Raw genomic sequence first — 20,130 nt, forward strand, 5'->3', positions numbered from 1 at the left:
AAAAATATCGCTAATATAGTCGGGATTTCAGTCGGTAAATTGTATAGGCCTATAAAGATTGTGACATGGACAAAGAAATTCCATCTTAATATCAATCCTGGAAAGACACAAGCAATCATATTAGGACACAAACGGCAAACCGACGCTGTAAAACACCTCGACATTTCCCCCGTTAAAGTAAGTACAGTGCATATCCCTTTCAGTTCTTCGGTAAAAAAATCTTGGCATTCACATGGATAATAATCTCAACTGGGACATGCAAATCACAGAAACCTGCAGAAAAGTATATTCTATTATCCATGTGCTAAAATGGGTAAATGTTCATCTTCCCTCTTGCTTAAAAAAGTCCCTTGTGCAGACCCTTGTATTTCCCAATTTTGACTATGCTGACATTTTACTGACTGACCTTTCCAGCGACAACAAAACGAAACTTCAACGTTCTCATAATTTGTGTGTACGTTTTGTAAGCAATGTTCGTAAATATGATCACATTACCCCATCCCTGGAAGCAATAGGTTGGCTAAAACTAGATAAGAAAAGAAATTTACATTCACTTCTCCTTCTCTTCGAAATCTTCAACTCTTCTATTCCTTCGTACCTGTCGTCTCGCTTCACTTACCTTTCTTCCCACCACAATCTGAACACACGCTCTCGCCATGAAACAATACTAACAATACCATCCCATCGCACCTCCTCATACTCATCCTCTTTCACAATAGCCCTGCCAAGACTCTGGAATTCGCTACCTGCTAGCATGAGGGACTGTCGAAATAAAATTCAATTCAAACGCAAACTTACTAGGCACTTGGTCAGTAATTGAGACTCGTTTAGACATGGTTTCTTGTAAATAGTTCTCTTAATCTATCACAAAATATTTCAATATCCGGTAATTTCATCACTATATAATTTTGTTATTGTAGGTTTAATTTGTAATTCAGTAAACACAAAAATATTCTTTGTTCTTAACTTCCATGATAAAATGTCTAGCTTTCATTAATCAGGTATTCTTGTCGTACTTTAATTTTTATTGTAATTGTAATTGTAAATTTAATATTAATTGTAATTTTATTGTTCGTGTTATAGTTGTAATCCCCTGGTAGAGGGGCAGAGAAGGCCTGACGGCCTTATCTCTACCAGGTTAAATAAATAAATACTAATCATGCTAATACTAAAGAATCTATTCGCAGCGACAATAAATGCATTTGAGGAAAATTATAGTCGTCGGTTATAGCACAATTGACGACCTCTGTACTTGTTTAATGCATCCTTGGAAATTGTTCAGTGCGAAAGTATGTATGCTTTATACTGTAACAATTTAAGATGCCGCTAAGTGTTGTTTAAAAGAGTGACTCATGTGAAAGACTCGGTGTCTTAGCTCTGAGAAACAATTTGGTTTGTTGACATAATACACCTTATCATTTATCAGAAAAATGCACAGTAAGGCATTTATATAGTAAAATCAGCATTATCCTCTGTAGGAGCAAATATCGCATGATGCTAAGAGACATGGTTCAGCGATAAGAAAATGGCTTTGTTAATTGCAGAGTCCCATCTGAAAGCTTAACACAAGTTTTTGTAAAGTGGTTATATACCTAAAACAATACACCTACTATTAAGATACCGGTACTTATCTTTGCTGGACAACGCCCCATGAGACTACGGAGGCCTCTGACGGAAAAAGCCAGTTACGAAGTAGAAAATAGGCCTTTGTGGACGTGCGCAATAAATCAATGCGCTCATTGTCTTTGGGACTGGATTAAATAGAATACAGAATAATTAATTAAAATTACAAATACACGTAATAAACCATATCCCCTTAACTTTAATAATACACCAGCCAAAATTATTGAACCACTTTTAGTTCCATAATTAATAATTATAACAAGACAAGTAGGCCCTATTTTGTTTTTTCTTTCCTTTGGACATTTTCGCACTAGGAAGTGCTGTATATCGAGTTGATTCTGTGGGGAGTTGGACAATATGATGCATAGGTATCTCGTTGCTGCCAAAACCGATGAAAGAAGCCGTGAATTAATTAACGTGAAATAGTCGGACGATGGCAGAGAATACAGTGCGATTTGAACCTCAATCTCCAAGTGAAAAAAGAACGCCAGCTAAAAATTAAATTCTCTTGTGAAAGTTTTGTAACTAGGACTTTGATTACTACAGACTTTCTCCAAACAAAGTACTGGTGTTGGTCTTCCAGTGTTTAACGCACTATATATATATATATATATATATATATATATATATATATATATATTCCTATATGAAGGGTTCAGAGCCATAGTGGGCCAAGCGCCATTTATTAAAAACGGAGAAAGCAAGGGTTAAAGTTAAGTGAATACCATAGTTTAATGAAGATTGACATATCATTTAGTTTGAATGTGTATACTTTATATTACTTGCTATATGTTTCCATTGAATTATGGTAATAATTCATTTAACCCTTGTTTTCTATGGTTTTAGTAAATGGCGCTTGGCCCACTATGGTTCTGAACCCTTCATATGAGATCTCGCCATCCTCATTGAATAATCAATGACTATAAGTAGCCATACTGTAAATATCTATTAATTTGAGAAAAATTCGTTCTGGCACCGGGACATCTCAGTTGTGCGCGCTGAGCGCTCTTTCCATCTGAGCCATACCGGGACTCGATCCCCGGTGCCGGCCGAACTCATCTCATTGTATTGTATTATCAATAGCCTACTATCTGCATTTAAGACATTCAAGCTATGTATGAAGGGGCGCTTATTTAAATGACTTTATGGCCATTTTTTGACAACAGTTTATGAGTTACTGTTAATATTGATATAAGGTTAATGATCCTTAACTGACTTTTAGAGTGTTTATGCTGTAGTACATGTGATCGAAAAACTTGCATACAGTCTAAACTGACAGGCGTTTCATAGTACCATCATTCATAAAACATCAGACAATAAAATACGTGACTCATTTACGGAAGAACTATTACATCAAGGGAAAAAGTAAATAGGACATTGTTTTACGTATATTTTAATATTTGCACGTATACCCTAACACCCTGGTGGCTCGGCGATTGAAACTTCTATGGAGAACAGCCACTGCAATACACAATACACTTAATAGGGTAGACCAGGGTAATTGTAAACACTTTTCATTAATTTCAAATATATATCAACATTACACAACCCTCAGTACGGTAAGCATGACAAAGAAACATTGTGTTATTTTTAGACCTTTCTTTTCCCTGAAAATGGGTTTAAAATAATAAGGTTGACTTTTTTTTCATCTTTTAATTGCTAGTTTACATTTACCCCTTTGAGAGAGGGGTAATTGTAAACACCAATTTTCGCACGGGCTATCAAACACTGAACATTTTTTGTTATGTTTCAGAAGAAAGAGCTGTACTCCTTCGAACTTCAGTTTTGGTCACTGGTACATTTCGTCCCTTTAACCTATGATATATGACCTTCACGATAACTGTAGTTACTATTTTTCACATCAGTGACAACCCTCTCTAAATCCTCTACAGTGCAGTTGGGTGGGGGTCTCTTTGATTACTGAAAAGTACGAAATGTAACCATAGTAAAACATGTTTACAATTACCCCCAAGCAATTAAAACTAAGGGGCAAATGCAAACACGTCATAATTTAATGAACTGAGGTTATGGGAGATCTCAAAACCATTGTAATATATGTTAACTACTATACATTACTTATAAAAACAACATATTCTTAAAAAAAATAGCACTGTACGTTTACTTACAATGCCAAAAATGAAGGTGAAGCAAAATTCTTTCTCAACTTTTTTTGTAGACTCTTACAAAACATTCGTTCACAACTAAGCAATTACTCCTATTTGGCGCCAAACTGCTTTGTAGCTTAGCCAACATGTTAATTTAAATATTCCCCCGAATTAAAATTTTTATATTGACAGTTTTATAATTTTCACAGCATTTGTTTACAATTACCCTTATCTACCCTAGTTAAGTAAAATGAATAATAAATAAGTAAATATAGGTATACATAAATAAATGGATAAATAAAAGAAAATAATATATAAATAGATAAGTATAAGTATTGTATAGCTCGCGCAAGAAATGATTACCGAAAACCAATGGTGGCGTTGCTGTCTGTTTTGACGTGTGTATGTAGGCACGCCGAGGGGGCGAGAGCTGCGGGCTGATGGAAGTACTGTCTCTTCCAAGAAGATGAACAAATGAGGACATCGCTGTGGAAATAAACAACGTAGCAAGAGAAAAATTCGAAGCTAATTAAACGCGCAACATGTGTTTACGAATGAAATAATAATACCGTGCGATACAAGACACGTATTCACAAGCAATGGAACAAACTAAAGTCGTAATGTAACTATCACAATGCAAGACTGATTCTATCGATGTCATTTCTCTTCCGACTGTACTCGTGAATATCATTCAAGTTATCTCGTGACCTTTCCTCTCGCCTCCTCTTCCTTATCGCAGTGTTTGATTCGCATTCCTTCCGTCGGTAATCCGTACTTGCGAGACCTATAAAAATATTGTAAATACTACTGCAACACGAGTTTCAGACGTCTAAACAAGCTAACGCGGTGAGCGGTATAGGCTTGCATATCGAAAGGTGGACGACATAACTGTTTGAGTGGGACGATAAGGCCTCCGAAAATACGAATAAATATCATCATTAGATAGAACCATTAACTGATTTGTTTTCTTCAATTCGGAATGAGTCCTGAGTATAACCTTAGAAAACGGAAGGAAAGAACGAGATTTTGGACACCCCCAGAAGAACAAGGAACAATGCACTGCAGAGGTGATGCATGGGCGCCCACAGGTCACGACGCCCTCCATGTCGCAATGCCCAGTTATGTTGTTTCAATCAATCTGATTACACACGCTTCCTTGATGCTCAAAACTGCTTGAATGAGCGAGCGCTATTCTTTTTATATTCCTCGTGTGCATCCGACCAACTTCCTGACAGAAATCTCCGTGGAATCATTACTCTTACGTCAAGAGGAACAAAACAAATGCTACACTAGTTTGTGTTCTTTTGTTTCCTGAGCTGAAAACGTGAATTCAAACAAGACGATGGGAGTTCTCAGTATTATACATTTGTTGTAAAGGCTACCATCCGACACAATTCAACGGGAAAGTAAACAGAAATCAGACATACCAGACATTTGAAAATTCCGACGCCCGCTTTCAGCATCACAATAAATTTACAACCTAAATACGTTTTTGCTTGAGTGTCAAAGCGACAAAATGTTACGGAAGTTTCAACACGACATCACTTGCTTAGCAACGGCAGTGAGTTACGTCACACTATTCTGACGTAGCTAAATTAATTATGGTTTATTTAACGACGCTCGCAACTGCAGAGGTTATATCAGCGTCGCCGGTGTGCCGGAATTTTGTCCCGCAGGAGTTCTTTTACATGCCAGTAAATCTACTGACATGAATCTGTCGCATTTAAACGTACTTAAATGTCATCGACCTCGGCTGGGATCGAACCCGCAACCTCGAGTATAGAAGGCCAGCGCTATACTAACTACGCTACCGAGGGCGACTTCTGACGTAGCAACGGATCAGACTCTTGCATTGATATGGTGTCTGGTAGAGGGATAGATTTACTTTCTTGCATGGATTATATTTCTCATTTCTCCTAATATCCATACAAGGATGTTGTATATCACCACTTAAAAAAATAATATGTTATCATATACAGAGTGTATCGTAATATGTGGGACCCACTTGAGCGAATAGAAGACACCAAAACAAAGAGAAAACTCTGTATGAACATGAGTCCCAGGTACCTCGTTTCTGAGTTGTACTGGTGGGCCTAGGATTCGCGTTACGGAATGCGCGCTGGTTCGAGGCCTCACGGGGGAAGAAATTTTCTCATGAAATTTCGGCCAGTGTATGGGACCGGTGTCCACCCAGCATCTTGATGCACTTGGGGAGCTGCGATAGGTAGCGAAAATCCGGTTTCGCAAACCAGCTATAACGGCTGGGAGGATCATCGTGCTAACCACACGATACATCCATACTGGTTGGATGATCGTCCACCTCTGCTTCGGCATGTGGACGTGAGGCCAGCTGGTCGGTCGTGGTCCTTCATGGGCTGTAGCGCCATGGATTTACTTTACTTTGCTTGTACTGGTGGATGTTGGCAAGGGGTGAGAGGCGAGGTTTGCAGTAAGGCGGAGTCATGCAAGCGGACACTGTTTGGAGTTTGACTGCCGCCTGTGAACATCCATCCACACCATATTCCGTATCACGTGACTAGATACAGTGTGTGGGCCATTCCAGATTGTGCATTGAACAAGGGCAGTTGGTACGGTGTTGTGCGCCAGACGTGACAAACCGGTTAATGCAGATATGCATTTCATGTATGGACTCGCCGAATTTAACATTGCCTAACGTATGGCCTACGCGTTCCCCAGATTTAAGTCCAATCGATTTTTATTTGTGATTTCATTTGAAAGAACTTGTTTATTCAGAACCCATCCCCACCATTGACGTACTTCGTCAGCAGATACAATACGGCTGTCAACGAATCCGACAGACACCTGGTACGTTTGAAAGTGTGGGATTCTACAAAACGACGACTGCATGGTTGCATTCAAGCCGCGGATAGTTATTTCGAGCATCTCCTTTAAATGTAAACATCTCTACTAATACTGCAACAGAATTTAAACGGTATAATGGGATGCATGTTCATATACGAGTAGAGAGTTCTTTTTGTTTTGATGTCTACTATCCGCTGGTGACGTAGGTCCCACATATTATGATACACCCTGTTACTCAGGGTCTTGAAGATGCATCGTATATGATGAGGAAACTAGTAGAAGACTGTAAAAATGGGGGCTGAATTTAAATGATAAGAAAACTGAATGTATAACCTTCAAGATAGAGGATGAAGAAAAGCAAAAGAAAAAGAAATTAAAATTGTTAATAAATTGAAATATTTGTGGTCAATTTTAGAAACTGACAGGAAGAATGTCGCTGAAATTTAAGAATAAAAAGTGAAGGAAGAAGTATAATTAATATGTTGAACTCAGTTCTTTGGAGTAGGAGCATTTGCAATGTGGGATAAACTCGCTGAACTGCCCTATATATTCGAGATATCTTAAGCTACGTCGCAGATTTGGCAATGAAATTGTCAATTTAGTAGACAGCCAGAAATATTGTCATAAAGTTTGATTGTCGACTTGACGTTTGTCAGAGATTATGAACAAGCAATTAAAATAAGGTATATGATAGTCGCTAAATATTTGACATTCGTCAACTGCTTGAAAGTTTGATAAACAGTAGTTAAACATTTGACACTCCTGAACATTCTTGAACGTTAAAAATTTGACAGTGGTTAAAATTCTTTTAGTGTTGACTAAATGAATAGTAATATGCGTTACAAGAGCGGTATGTTGAAGTTTTCATGTTCGAGGAAACGTTTGAAAAAGCGAAACGTAGTTGAGCTTTTTTAATTTCCGAGAATTGAAAGAAAACATACTGCTCGTGTATCGTACATTATTTTGTGCGAAGATCGTTTATTACATATCTGAAAGAGGAATTTCTAATTAGTTGCAATGAAATCTCCATCTTGGTTTCTGTTCAATGACGGCAAATTTGCAAAACAAAAATATCTATCTTCAACATGGTTGCTTTAAAATGTTTTCTGTGTTTACTATACTCCAGCAGGCCGTGATATACGTCTGTCTTTTTTTTTCCCCCAGTCTATGATGAGTCTGGAATCTTGTTGATATTTTCACGGCTTCCTTAATGTTACTTGCATCACGAATGCAGTAACTTTAGTGGAGTTGTAGAGTTTACTTAATTTTTGCAAATATTTAAAAACAATAATTAACAGTGCAATTTAGGTGAAATTGCAGTGGTAAGTTTCCAATTTATAATTATTACTATATTGAACGTCTCTAAAAATAATATGTTAAAAGCCTAAAGCAGTAAAATCAATATGTCACTTAAGCGGTAAGAAGAGGGAAATTGTTATGTGTGTTAGGTTGGGAATATTGAATGTGGAATTTTAGACTTTCCGCGGATTGGTTTTGTGCGGAAACCAAGCAAATACGCACGATCTCGCACAAAATAAGTTATTCGCGCTTTTAACATGTATATAATCAGTGATTAACTATTAAGCTATTTAAATTAATAAATAGCGACTGCACTGTGTTAACATTTTAAATAATGATGTTATTTTACCTGGTTGACGATTGACTAGTTTAATCCTAGGATTCAGCAGATGATGAAGATAACATCGAAACTTGGCAGTCGTTATAGTATTCTATATTGCGATACAAGTGTGGTAAGTGCATTATAACAGAATTCGAGGAAACAGTTGAAGAAAACAAGGCGAAGCAGCTGAGTTTTTTCAATTTCCGATATCTGTTACGCACTTAACGCATGTGTATTGCACATATTTTTTTGGACGATCGTCATTTAAATAATTTTTTTAATTCTGAATATTGCATTAATTTGTTTGATAAGTAAAAATTTCTCCTATAAGAAAGTTTATTATCAATATTTAGTCACAATGTTGACGATCTCAACTACGTTAGCATAGGCTTGCATGAAGGTCACAACTCTCACGAAAATGATTAAGATTAGATGTATTCAGAAGCGTTACATACCGTTGAAAGTTGAGGAAATTAAATTCTTGATAGGAATCACATCCGGTGATGCCAAGGCATATTCCAGAAAATCAATAAAGAAGAGATATTCATTCATTCATTTAGTGTTCTGCCCAAGGGCAGGTTTTTTCTCTGCAAACTCAGCTTTCTTCAATCTTTCCTATTTTCTGTCTTCCTCTTTGTCTCTTCGTATGATCCATATTAATGTTTATTATCTGATATCTTCTTCTGCCCCGAACTCTTCTCCCGTGAACATTCCTTCCAGTGCATCCCTCAGTAGGCAGTTTCTTGTCAGCCAGTGACCCAGCCAATTCCTTTCCCTCTTTATGATCAGTTTTAGCATCACTCTTTCTTCACCCACTCTTTCCAATACAACTTCATATCTTATTCTGTCTGTCCACTTCACACGTTCCATTCTTCTCCATATCCACATTTCAAATGCTTCTATTCGCTTCTCTTCACTTCGTCGTAATGTCCATGTTTCTGCCCCATACAATACCACACTCCATACAAAGCACGTCAATATTCTCTTCCTTAGTTCTTTCTCCAGAAGTCCGCAGAAGATGCTTTTTTTTCTGTTAAAAGCTTCCTTGGCCATTGCTATCCTTCTTTTGACTTCCTGGCAGCAGCGCATGTTACTGCTTATAGTACACCCCAAGTATCTGAAGCTGTTTACTTACTCTACTGCCTCATTTAGAATGCGCAAGTTTACCTTCTTTGTTTTTCTTCCTATGACCATGCTCTTGGGTTTCATCCCCTACTGCTCACAGCTGTCATTTAGCTTCAGTAGCATATCCCTTATATACTACGAAAAATCATTTAAGGTAGGTGTCCCTGATATGGCCATGCTAAGGTTTGAGAATTTTTCTAGCCGCCATTTTGAAAAAAAAATGTAAACCACTTTTTTCTTACTCGTTCTCAGTCTAATGGACTTTCCTAAAACAATTTCCTTTCCCCATAAAATAGCTTTAATTGTTCTCAGTCTAATGGACTTTCCTAAAACAATTTCCTTTCCCCATAAAATAGCTTTAATTGTCCAAAAAGTCCCAAATTCCAAAAGTCTACCTAGTGGCCAGATCAGGAACATATGCACATGATATGGCCACCCTTGTTCCATGTCCTACAAATCGTGATTGTTTTCAGTTTGATAGCGCAGTTTTACTAAAATTAAATAATTTTGGTCTAAAATGAATAAATGTGACACTTAATAATCTTTTTTATAATTCAAAAGTGTAGTCAAAACAGGTATTTCCATAAAAAATTAAGTTGTTTTTCTTAAAATACAAAACTTTTGCGTAATTCCAGCTATAAGGCATGTAAATTTGTCAGGTGAAAAAATAAAAGAGAAATGAACTTGATATGGCCATGGTGCATTTGATATGGCCATATCAGGAGCAGGTAAGCTTTCACGAAAATCATTTGATTATGAACAACTCGTAAAAGATACCCCATCAACGACAACACCAATCAACAGAACATTAAAAACTGAATGGAGTACGATGGTTTTCATGAAACAAGTACTTGAAAAACATGCATAAAACAAAGCAGACTTACCAGAGAAAAATAAGAAAAGGTCACATGAAAACCGCAAAACAGGCAACTGACGCCATATTGCTCAACCTAACTGGATGGAAAACGATCAAGTAACATACCAGGATGTCCTTTCACTGGATGCTGGTGCAATTTAGCGGGTTTTTTTGGTTAACTAACTCACAATAGGGGGGTGGCCATATCAGGAACATGATCATAACAGGAGCATCCACCTTATTCAGAAAATAATAGCATTTTTTGTGCATAGACAAACGGCATAGGCCTACCAGAATACTTCAACACAACGGTCACAAAAATACTCATGTCTAAATACGTTTGTGCAATATCATATTACACTTCATACACTGAGACGAAAAAAAAATGTAGAAAGAAAAAAAAAAAAAAAGAAAATCGTGTGAATGTGGCCAAGAGATGTAAGTGAAGTTGTCACCATGCCAACGACCCACGTGACAACAACAAATCGATGCTACTTTCTTCGGATAGGCCTAATGACACTGCGGACCGCCGTAATCTGTGGTTCGTTATCTCTCGCGTTGCATAGGTCATCCGTCCGTCCGTCTGCGCGGCCCGGCGCGTGGTCCCTACGACTGACTGTCAAGCAGGTGTATTTATTTGTGTTCCTCGGGTTCCGCGCGCTTCCTCGTCAGTCGGTTGTTCCTCGGTGTCTGGAGCGGGCGGAGTCATAGTGCTGTCAAGGTTTTCGGCGGACATGTGCGAATGTTAAAGTGTGAACTAATAGTGCCTGTGACAACTCCAGTCTAGAATATGGCAAGCCTGCAAATCAACAGGGGTGTGATACCTGCCCGTAACAGGTAATGTATCGAGTGTTACGCATTTTGAGAGTTCGTTATCACTTGAGAATTAAATACTACGAAGATTTTTTCTTGCCACAAAGTACGATGTGTTAACGTGGTGATTCGAAATACGAAGATTTTTTAATCCTCCGCGCCATGAAATGCGAAGAAAGAATATTTCCTTGTATTTCACAAAAGACGAAAATGTTGAATTTTTTATATCACAAAATACTTTATTGCGAGAAGAGTTAGCGGGAAAAACGATGAATGTCACAGTTTTCTTAAGGTTGATGTCATTATCTAATTCAATGGATCACTACGAAATTTAATGTTGTTCTTATGAAAAATGGTAAAAAGGAGAATTATCACCACGACTACAGTAATCCTTCCCTTTATTTTCTATAGAAACAGCACCACATCTTGCAGTTATAGACTCAATTAGATCATTATGTAATCCTTAACAGAAATGTGACATTCATCGTTTTTTCCGCGAATTCTTCTTGATTTTTTTTTAATATAAAAACACTCAAACACCCCCCCCCCCCCAGAAAATGTTACATACTCGTGCTCAGGGACATTCCACACAATGTTAAGACATTTTAGTTAAAAAAAAACACAGATATCACAATAATCCAACTTTAAATTTTCTCTGTTAACAGCAATTTTTAATTGATTTTTTTTAAATAAGGAGCATTACCAAATTGTATGTTTGGTAATTTAGCTGTTATCTTGTTATATATAAAGCCTTGGACCGAAGTTGCTACTGTGATTATAAGCTGCAGTTGTAGTACACTTAGGTACTGTCAAGCATATGTTGTCTGATCTTTTGGTTTTATATTTATGTGAATATAAATTAAATATATTTCGGTTTTTATGTACGAAATTCAGTAATACCTATTATTCTTAAGTTTTATGTCACAACATACGAAGGTTTTTAACCTTATATACTATAAAATACGAGAAAACGTTTCTCCTTTAAGCCCCACTAACTCTTCTTCGACACTGCATGCAAAGAAGCAATTGTCAAAATTTATTTAATATTAATCAAACAAATCGATATTATCCGGTAGTAAATTTTAAGAAATATTAATCTTACGTATACAGAGCAGAGAATAAGGGCTAGACAGAACTTGCAAGTTCACGGGATTTTGTCGCGAAATTGAAAATTAATATGTGTTTAACATTTCATGCGCAAAAAATGTTCAATTTGAACCCTTTGTATTACATCAATTTCACTCCGATACCACAAAAAAGCGATAGTCTGAATCTCTCTCATTTAATTTTAAACTAGACGTAGTTCTGTGGGAACTTTTTATAAATTTTAGTACCTAAGAAAAGAAACAGATTTATGAATCTGTTGTGACATTTTGAACCTACAGAGTGACACGTCTTATAATAAAATTAACATCAGCATTTTTCTCACCCTAAACAAATATTTTATCTAGTTTTTATAATTTTGAATTTAATTTTTTTTTTTCAATGAAGGTTGAGTATGAACGTTTCTTAACATTTTGTGCTACAAAGTAAACTATCTGTTGGTACCCCTGTTGACTCTACAACGACACTGAATACTGTAGATGCAATTGTTTGAGCATGTCTGATTTAATTTTAAACTCAGAGTAACTTTTATACATATTTTTTTAAATTATAGTCTTTGTAAACCTATGCAATTTATCATTCTTTCAAGTTCATTCATTCATATTTTTACAACTCTTAGAGCCAGTTTTATAAATAATATTAATCTAAGATCAATCAATGAAATTAACCGTCAATTAAGCTGAACTTAGATTGTCAGTTGAATAACAATAATCTAAGGTAGTTTCGTCTTAATCTAAGATCAAATGTAACTGTCGATTTTTCTCGGTTCAAGATGGTTGAACTTAATTTAGCAGACGCTAAATAATTATATGCTAAATAAAGAAGAATAAATACTTTTTTTCTGAAAATAAAATTGTGAGAAATTTTATTTTGATTGCATGTAGAAAAAGATCTGTATTAATTTTTCACGTATAATTATGCGTAAAATTTTATAATGAATTGTTGTATATCTTCGGTTGTAGCTTAGGTTATTTCCAGAGTTCACGTTTCTTTGTGTTTTCATAACGTAACTTCGGATTTTTACGGTCTCTCAGGAGTAGAATCTTGGAATTATACTTTGTAGTAACTTGTTTCCAACATTTTTTTTGTGGTGGTAACAGCATCTGTTCCTTTATTCTTTATAACTGATTTATGTTTGAGAACAATACAATCAATCTAAATGAAATCCTTTATTTTGCAACCAAATTACCAAATTAGAAGATGAACGTTAGTTTTCTGGATTGCACACAAAAGGCATTCGTTACAATCCTAAAGATATTTGAGTTTATTTATAAATTGTACGGTTTAAATACATAGATGAAGGTTATTAAATTTTCACAAATTCACGTAAGTCAGATCGGCTATATAAATTATATAACCTTGCCAAATAAGATTATTTGTCTATTTACTGAAAATCGGCATTTAAATTTCAAAATTATAATAGTGGTTTATTATATGGCCTCAGAATCCCTCCCTTTTCATTGAGAAACTTTCAGATGCTTTTACAATAAGCATAAATCTCTCTTGGAAATGGGATCTCTTGATCTTCCATAGCTGGTCCTCGCTAGACTTTAAAATAATTCGTAACGGAAAGTATAAATAGTTCTGCATTTTACGAAACATAGCCCTCTGGGAACATATTGGGCTGCTCATTTCATTTATAATTTCATGATATGCAAGAAACAAAATTAAAACAAAATCGTTAGGATATGTTCCGATTTCACAGCCATTTTGTGTTTTTGATTTAAATAAAGACGTATGCTGTGATTATCAACCGAGTCCTCGGCCCTTTTGGGATACGAAAAGAGTTAGAGACGCGAACAGAATAATAATAATAATAATAATAATAATAATAATAATAATAATAATAATAATAATAATAATAATAATACTTACAAATGGCTTTTAAGGAACCGGCAGGTTCATTGCCGTCCTAATAATAATAATAATAATAATAATAATAATAATAATAATAATAATAATAATACTTACAAATGGCTTTTAAGGAACCGAAAGGCTCATTGCCGTCCTAATAATAATAATAATAATAATAATCATCATCATCATCATCATCATCCTTGCATGTATTGGGCCTAGTGGCCCGTTACGGTCTCTTGCCAACGCTTGAACGGTCTGCCCAAGGATCTCTTGCCCACAGGATGGTAATTTAAAATTTGGCGTGGAATTTTAGAACGAGGCATTCTGATGACATGTGATCTCTAGTTTTGTCTGTATTTCTGTAGGTATTCCGTAATCGGTTCAATCTGCAGTTCTTTTATAATGTCAAAATTTCTAATGTGATCCATTCTCGTGTATTCCGCTGTACGACGCATAAATCTCATTTCTGCCGCCGTTAATCTTTGTGAATCAATATTACGAATCGTCCAAGCTTCACTACCAAAATAGAGTAGGCTATAGGTCTGGCCTATGTTTTATAAATTCTGGTGCGCGTGTGTTTTTGTACTAACGTTGGGTTGAATATCTGATTAATTATCCCCATTGCTCTGTCGAATTTAAAAATTTTCTCATTCTAATCTTTTATCTTCTTCTTTTGAAATTTGGTAACTGAGATAACTAAAATTTTTAACTTGTTCGATGATATTATTATTGATGAAAATTTTGCTATGGACTGGTTCAATAATAATAATAATAATAATAATAATAATAATAATAATAATAATAATAATTATTATTATTATTATTATTATTATTATTATTTTTTTAAGTTATTGTATGAAGATTTAAATATCCAAATATTGTGTGTTAATTAAATTGTTTTATTTTAAAATTTGATACTAAATTTCCCATTACTAGCCTACTCGTATGTTTTACATTCTACTCTACATCTTAGGCCAGGGGGCCGCACTGATATAATGAGAAGAAAGAGTGACCTCACCATGAAAAAGGCTTGAGAAACACTGTTTTAATGTATTTTATTGTATCATTCCCGCATAAATTGATAGTTGAAACCGAACACGAACAAAATACGATCAATTATCGCTGTACACGGACGTAGGCTATACAGCATTCACAGAATTACTTTTTCGACATCCGGGATGCTGAAAACGCATATTTCCACGAAAACAATCGAAGGATATTCTTGGCAGAATCACAATACTAACTTGGTGAGAAGATAAAATAAGTATTAATTCATTTCTCGCGAACCGGCAAGGAAAGAATCACGGACCTATAGTTAACAATGTGGTAGGCTACACTAAGGAAATAAATCCTGCACTCTGCTGAATATAGTTCGCAACACATGATTCGTGATAATCTGTCGGTCCTCATTTGTTAACCAGAGAGACATAAACAACTTCAGATTCTTGAATCGACACTAAAAATAGGTAAGGTCAATGTGACCAGGGCTGGCCTACATTTTTCTTTTCCACTGCTGTAAAAAGCAAATAAAACAGTTTTAAATACTTTGGCAAATGGAAGTGAAATTTGATCAAATAATAGAATTAAAATTATTTTACATACCTAAACAGAGGAACTGTGTTGCAGATTTATTGAAAATTCTTTCTGTCATAATAGACTGCAAAAATAACAAAGAATACTATACAAAATTCGCATTAATTTCTTGTTACAACAGTTGTAGCAGTAACAGTGATTAAATTTGCTGATATGTATAGTATTTTGAGAAAAAAATTGTGATAAATATAATACAGTTTTTCTTAGGCTCATACTGTATACGCCTAAATGGCTCTTAAATAATAATTGTTGATTCATTTGTTTTATTTTGTTTCATAGCAACGTATTCATATTACAGTTACCACCGTATTAATCGTATGAAGTTTCTTATACAAGGTTGGTCAAAAGTCGCTTTCCCCAATATTCGTTCTTAGGTTTCATGCTTGTACACATATACAGATGTCATAACTTGAACAAACGAATAGCTGGTGTAATAAGTGGTGGGTTGACAACCATGTTCGTGCGTCAACTGTTTTTCCGATGTTATGTCTCCATTTTGAACAAAATCTGTAAAGGAATGTGTAATCAAATATAAATTGAATGTAATTAAATGTAAGGAAGTGTTTGGGGAAAGCGACTTTTGACCCACCTTGTATTGTCCGTAAAAGAACAATTTCTGTATTTACATTACAAAAAAGAAAACCTTCATATCAGAATGACTAAGCCACATGCCGAGACAAAGAGTCCAAATTTCAAGTGGACTTTATGGCTCACGGAGATGATGTTGGGACACATTTTCTCAAGTTTTTTTTATGCCGAAAGATGGCCGAAAAGCTTACACCGCAGCCCGTTGCTTATTGTGCTTACTACTACTTTCTGTGGGAATGGTTGTTGGATAGTCGCTTTCCTCTATGTATCATGTGTGATACCACCTGTCGATTTTAGCCATGTTGGCTCAAGGTCCGGTGAAGTCCCACTAGGTCACTAGAGCCCCCTTCCACACCCGAGTACCGTACTACGCCTCAGACTGATGCCATCTACAACCCAGTCACATACGTCATCCAGCCGCACATTGTTAGAAAGTGCTATTGAAATGATACTGATGAATAGGGACCGGATTTTTATGTAATTACATATTATATTCCTTTCAACCTAACCGTATATAAATAACAAATCTTTGCGAATCTTGTAATTAAATTACCATTAATATATTAAAATTTGATACTACATATTTTTACATATTTACCCCACATTAATATAATAATAATAATAATAATAATAATTTATTTTAGCTGGCAGAGTTAAGGCCGTAAGGCCTTCTCTTCCACTCAACCAGCAAAAAGTGTATATACATATGCATGAACTTACAAAGAATTCAACAATTTGATTTAGATGAGAGTTACATGTATACAAGAGTTATTTACGAATTAAACAACAAAATACTATCAACTATTAATTAAACACTTAAATAAACTGTGTAGCAGAATTAAACTAAAATACATAGAATGTTAATATATTTCAAATGATATTAGATAATAGAAAGAGATTATTATGAGACAATTTTGAAAATACAGCACAATCAGGATGATGTCTAAAGAAAAAAGTAACAGTGTAGTCAGTGATAGTTTAAATCAGTATGATTGGAGTGAAATGCTAATAAGGTTATCTTTTAAGCTGTTCTTAAAGGTGTTTGTTGTCTTGCAGCCCCTAATACTTTGTGACAAGGAATTCCATTGACGCGAGGTGGATATTGTAAAAGATGAGGAATAACAAGATGTTCTATGAAGAGGTATATTTAGCGTTTCACAGATAAGTGATCTGGTAATTACGTCGTGGTTAGAGTATAGAGTATATTGTGGCTTGGTATTACATAAATCTACATATTTAGGGGTTTTATTCATTTTTACTTCTTTAAAAGGAAAAAGAAAACTGCTGCTGGAGAAGTTTACAATTTGAAATAAGCCTTTTTATCTACCAGAGAAAGGATATATTTCGGGACGAAACATAACATCTAAGTTCCAGGAAGTAAAAGAGGCACTCACCCCTTACCGCCCACTGTAAATATGAGTGAACAAAAGCAACCTTTCCCATACAACTACTTTGTATTGTAAAAATCAAGGAGGGAATAATCTCATACGCATAAGCGGACGACATAGTAGTAGGGTCTAAAGACCTTACAAAGTTAGAAGAAACAATAAACATTTTGGTAAAATGGTGCAATGGAAACAAATTTGAGATGAATGTGAACAAGACAGAAATGATGATGCTCAGAAACGGCGGAAGAGCACCAGAAACAGCAGAAATCGTCTTGAAGAAAAGAAAATTAAAAATTGTACCAGACTACAAATATCTAGGCTTAACAATACAAACCAGAGCAGATATTGATATTAAATATTTTCATGATTTTACATATTTTGGTACATATTCAGCTTATTTTTCTTACATAAATATGTACATATTTCACACCTTGATAGTACATAAAAATCCGGTCCCTACTGGTGAATATTGAAATGGGGAGTGAGGTGGAATGATGAAGGATAACGGAAGACCTCCGAAAAAGAAATCCCTCAGGAACCTTACTTCCGAATCCCCCTGCCTCATTTGCACCATTTTTACTAAAGTCACACTCATCCTTTTTACCGGAGTTGTAACAATAGAAATTATCATAAAATTTTTGTTTCAGGAAAAGTTAAGATGTTGTAGCTTCTTTTACCCCTTTCTTATCATACTATACTGGACAATCTTATGTCCGTCTTTTTTCTTGACAGTTTGTATTTTTAATCAGCCACAATACAAATTGAACGCACTTCATGTGTATGATTGACATATCTCTGTACTTTATTTTAATTTATTGATATTATATTAAGGACGAGATAAGTTATCTCCAATCTAGCGCAGTTTTACTTCTAAGTTCAATTAACTGCTGACAGTAAGGAAAATAAATTGCGAAATAATGAAAGAACAGGATACATACGACTATCCAGCTCTTCCGTACAGAATCTGTAACAGGATATTACATACTACATGTTTTATAGATGAATTAAGAAATTAAAAACAAAACTTTTTAAAATTGCGTGCCTATGCGCAATTTATACCAAATGTATCACTTAGAAAAAATATCAAACATTTTACGGAAATAATCGATATTATTCTGATTAGCAGCAGCCATGTTTATTAGCATGAACACAAGTTACAGTATTTAAGTTTTGAGTAACCGCCATGTTATTTTTCATTTGAAGGATGAGTTCACACAAAATTTGTTATTTACTGGAAATTATTGTCAGTCTATATTAAATATAATGCGGACTATACCGCTTCGTTTGGCGTGTTTGGTTTCACAGATCAAAAAACAAATCAAAAGGAAGCATTTTAGAGAAGATTTTAAGTAAATCTAAATTTTGAATATCCTAAAATGGGGTCCCAATAAAAAAAGAGTTGGATAATTATAGAGATATACAATTTCTTGAAAATTATGTGTCATTGTTATAAAACCTGTATGGAAATAATAATAATAATAATAATAATAATAATAATAATAATAATAATAATAATAATAGAGAGAAGAATCCAAAAAGGATAGCTGCCCTTGAAAAAGGGGTACCGAGCGGTAACATCACTTAAATTAATTGTAGATCAACAATATTCTATTTTAAATTTTAATTTTATTTTAATTTTAATTTTATTTTATTTTAATTTATTTTTGGGGGCAGCTATCCTCGACATGAATAATTTTTTTTTCATATATAGAACTGTACAGATGGTTATTTACAATTAACAAGGAATGTCTTAAAACATCAATGGCTATATCTTGAAGTTCCAAAAGATCGATATGGAAACGATGAAAGAAATTGATACAAAATCTTGATATAGTGCCCCTTGCACCAAAGAGCAAGCCAATTACTTCCCAGCGACAAACGGGTATAATAATAATAATAATAATAATAATAATAATAATAAATCTAGGCCTACTATATCTATTGAAATTGGAGCCGGAATAAGCAATTAAATTGCTAATATAATCAAGGTGTGAAACAAGCGTACTCACTTTCTCCAGTTATACTTTGCACTTATACAGAGTGTCCCAAATTGATGTATACACATTTTGAAACATTATTTCTCAGCAACGAGATGATACAGAAATACGATTTTTTGCGGTTTTGTGTTCCTTAAGCCCGCACATGTTTAAAATGGCCCCCTTCCACCACAGTGCACTCCCAACAACGACGTACAACAGAGCGACATACCAACTGGATTGTTGCTAATGGAATATCGTTACAGGCATGTTCAATCTGAACTCTCAGTTCCTCCAGTGTTTGTGGTTTTGTGGCGTACACTGTGTCCTTTAGAGCTCCCCATAGGTAGAAGTCTGTTGGGGCTAAATCCGGAGATCGAGACGGGAACTCCGCAGCACTTCCTCTTCGTCCTTTTCATCTCTGATTGGGTGTGCGACCGAGAAAATTCCTCACATTGATATGAAAGTGTGCTGGAGCCCCGTCTTGTTGAAAGTAAAACGCATTTTCATTCTCAAAGCGGTCATTAAGACGTGGAATCGTGGTTTCCAATATTTGCAGGTATTTCTCACCTGTGACAGTCCCTTCCAAGAAGTACGGCCCAATTATTCCTCTGGAATACAGACCACACCATACTGTTACTCCTGGAAGACTGACGGC

At 35.2% G+C, this 20,130-nt stretch overlaps 1 protein-coding gene across 3 annotated transcripts in view; it reads left to right on the top strand.

Annotated features, from left to right (window-relative positions):
- Myo61F (Myosin 61F) overlaps nt 1–20,130 on the top strand; it is a 321,197-nt gene that overhangs the window by 161,460 nt on the left and 139,607 nt on the right. The window contains exon 1 of one of the 3 annotated variants that reach the window (XM_069830413.1): nt 10,816–10,990. The exons of the other annotated variants lie outside the window; for them this stretch is intronic. Within the exon in view, the coding sequence (XP_069686514.1) occupies nt 10,944–10,990 (47 nt within the window). The 5' untranslated portion in view covers nt 10,816–10,943. Of the gene's footprint in view, nt 1–10,815; nt 10,991–20,130 lie in introns of those variants that run through there. 3 annotated transcript variants of the gene reach the window in all.

This window comes from Periplaneta americana, chromosome 7, assembly GCF_040183065.1.
Source record: "Periplaneta americana isolate PAMFEO1 chromosome 7, P.americana_PAMFEO1_priV1, whole genome shotgun sequence".
NCBI lineage: Eukaryota > Metazoa > Arthropoda > Insecta > Blattodea > Blattidae > Periplaneta > Periplaneta americana.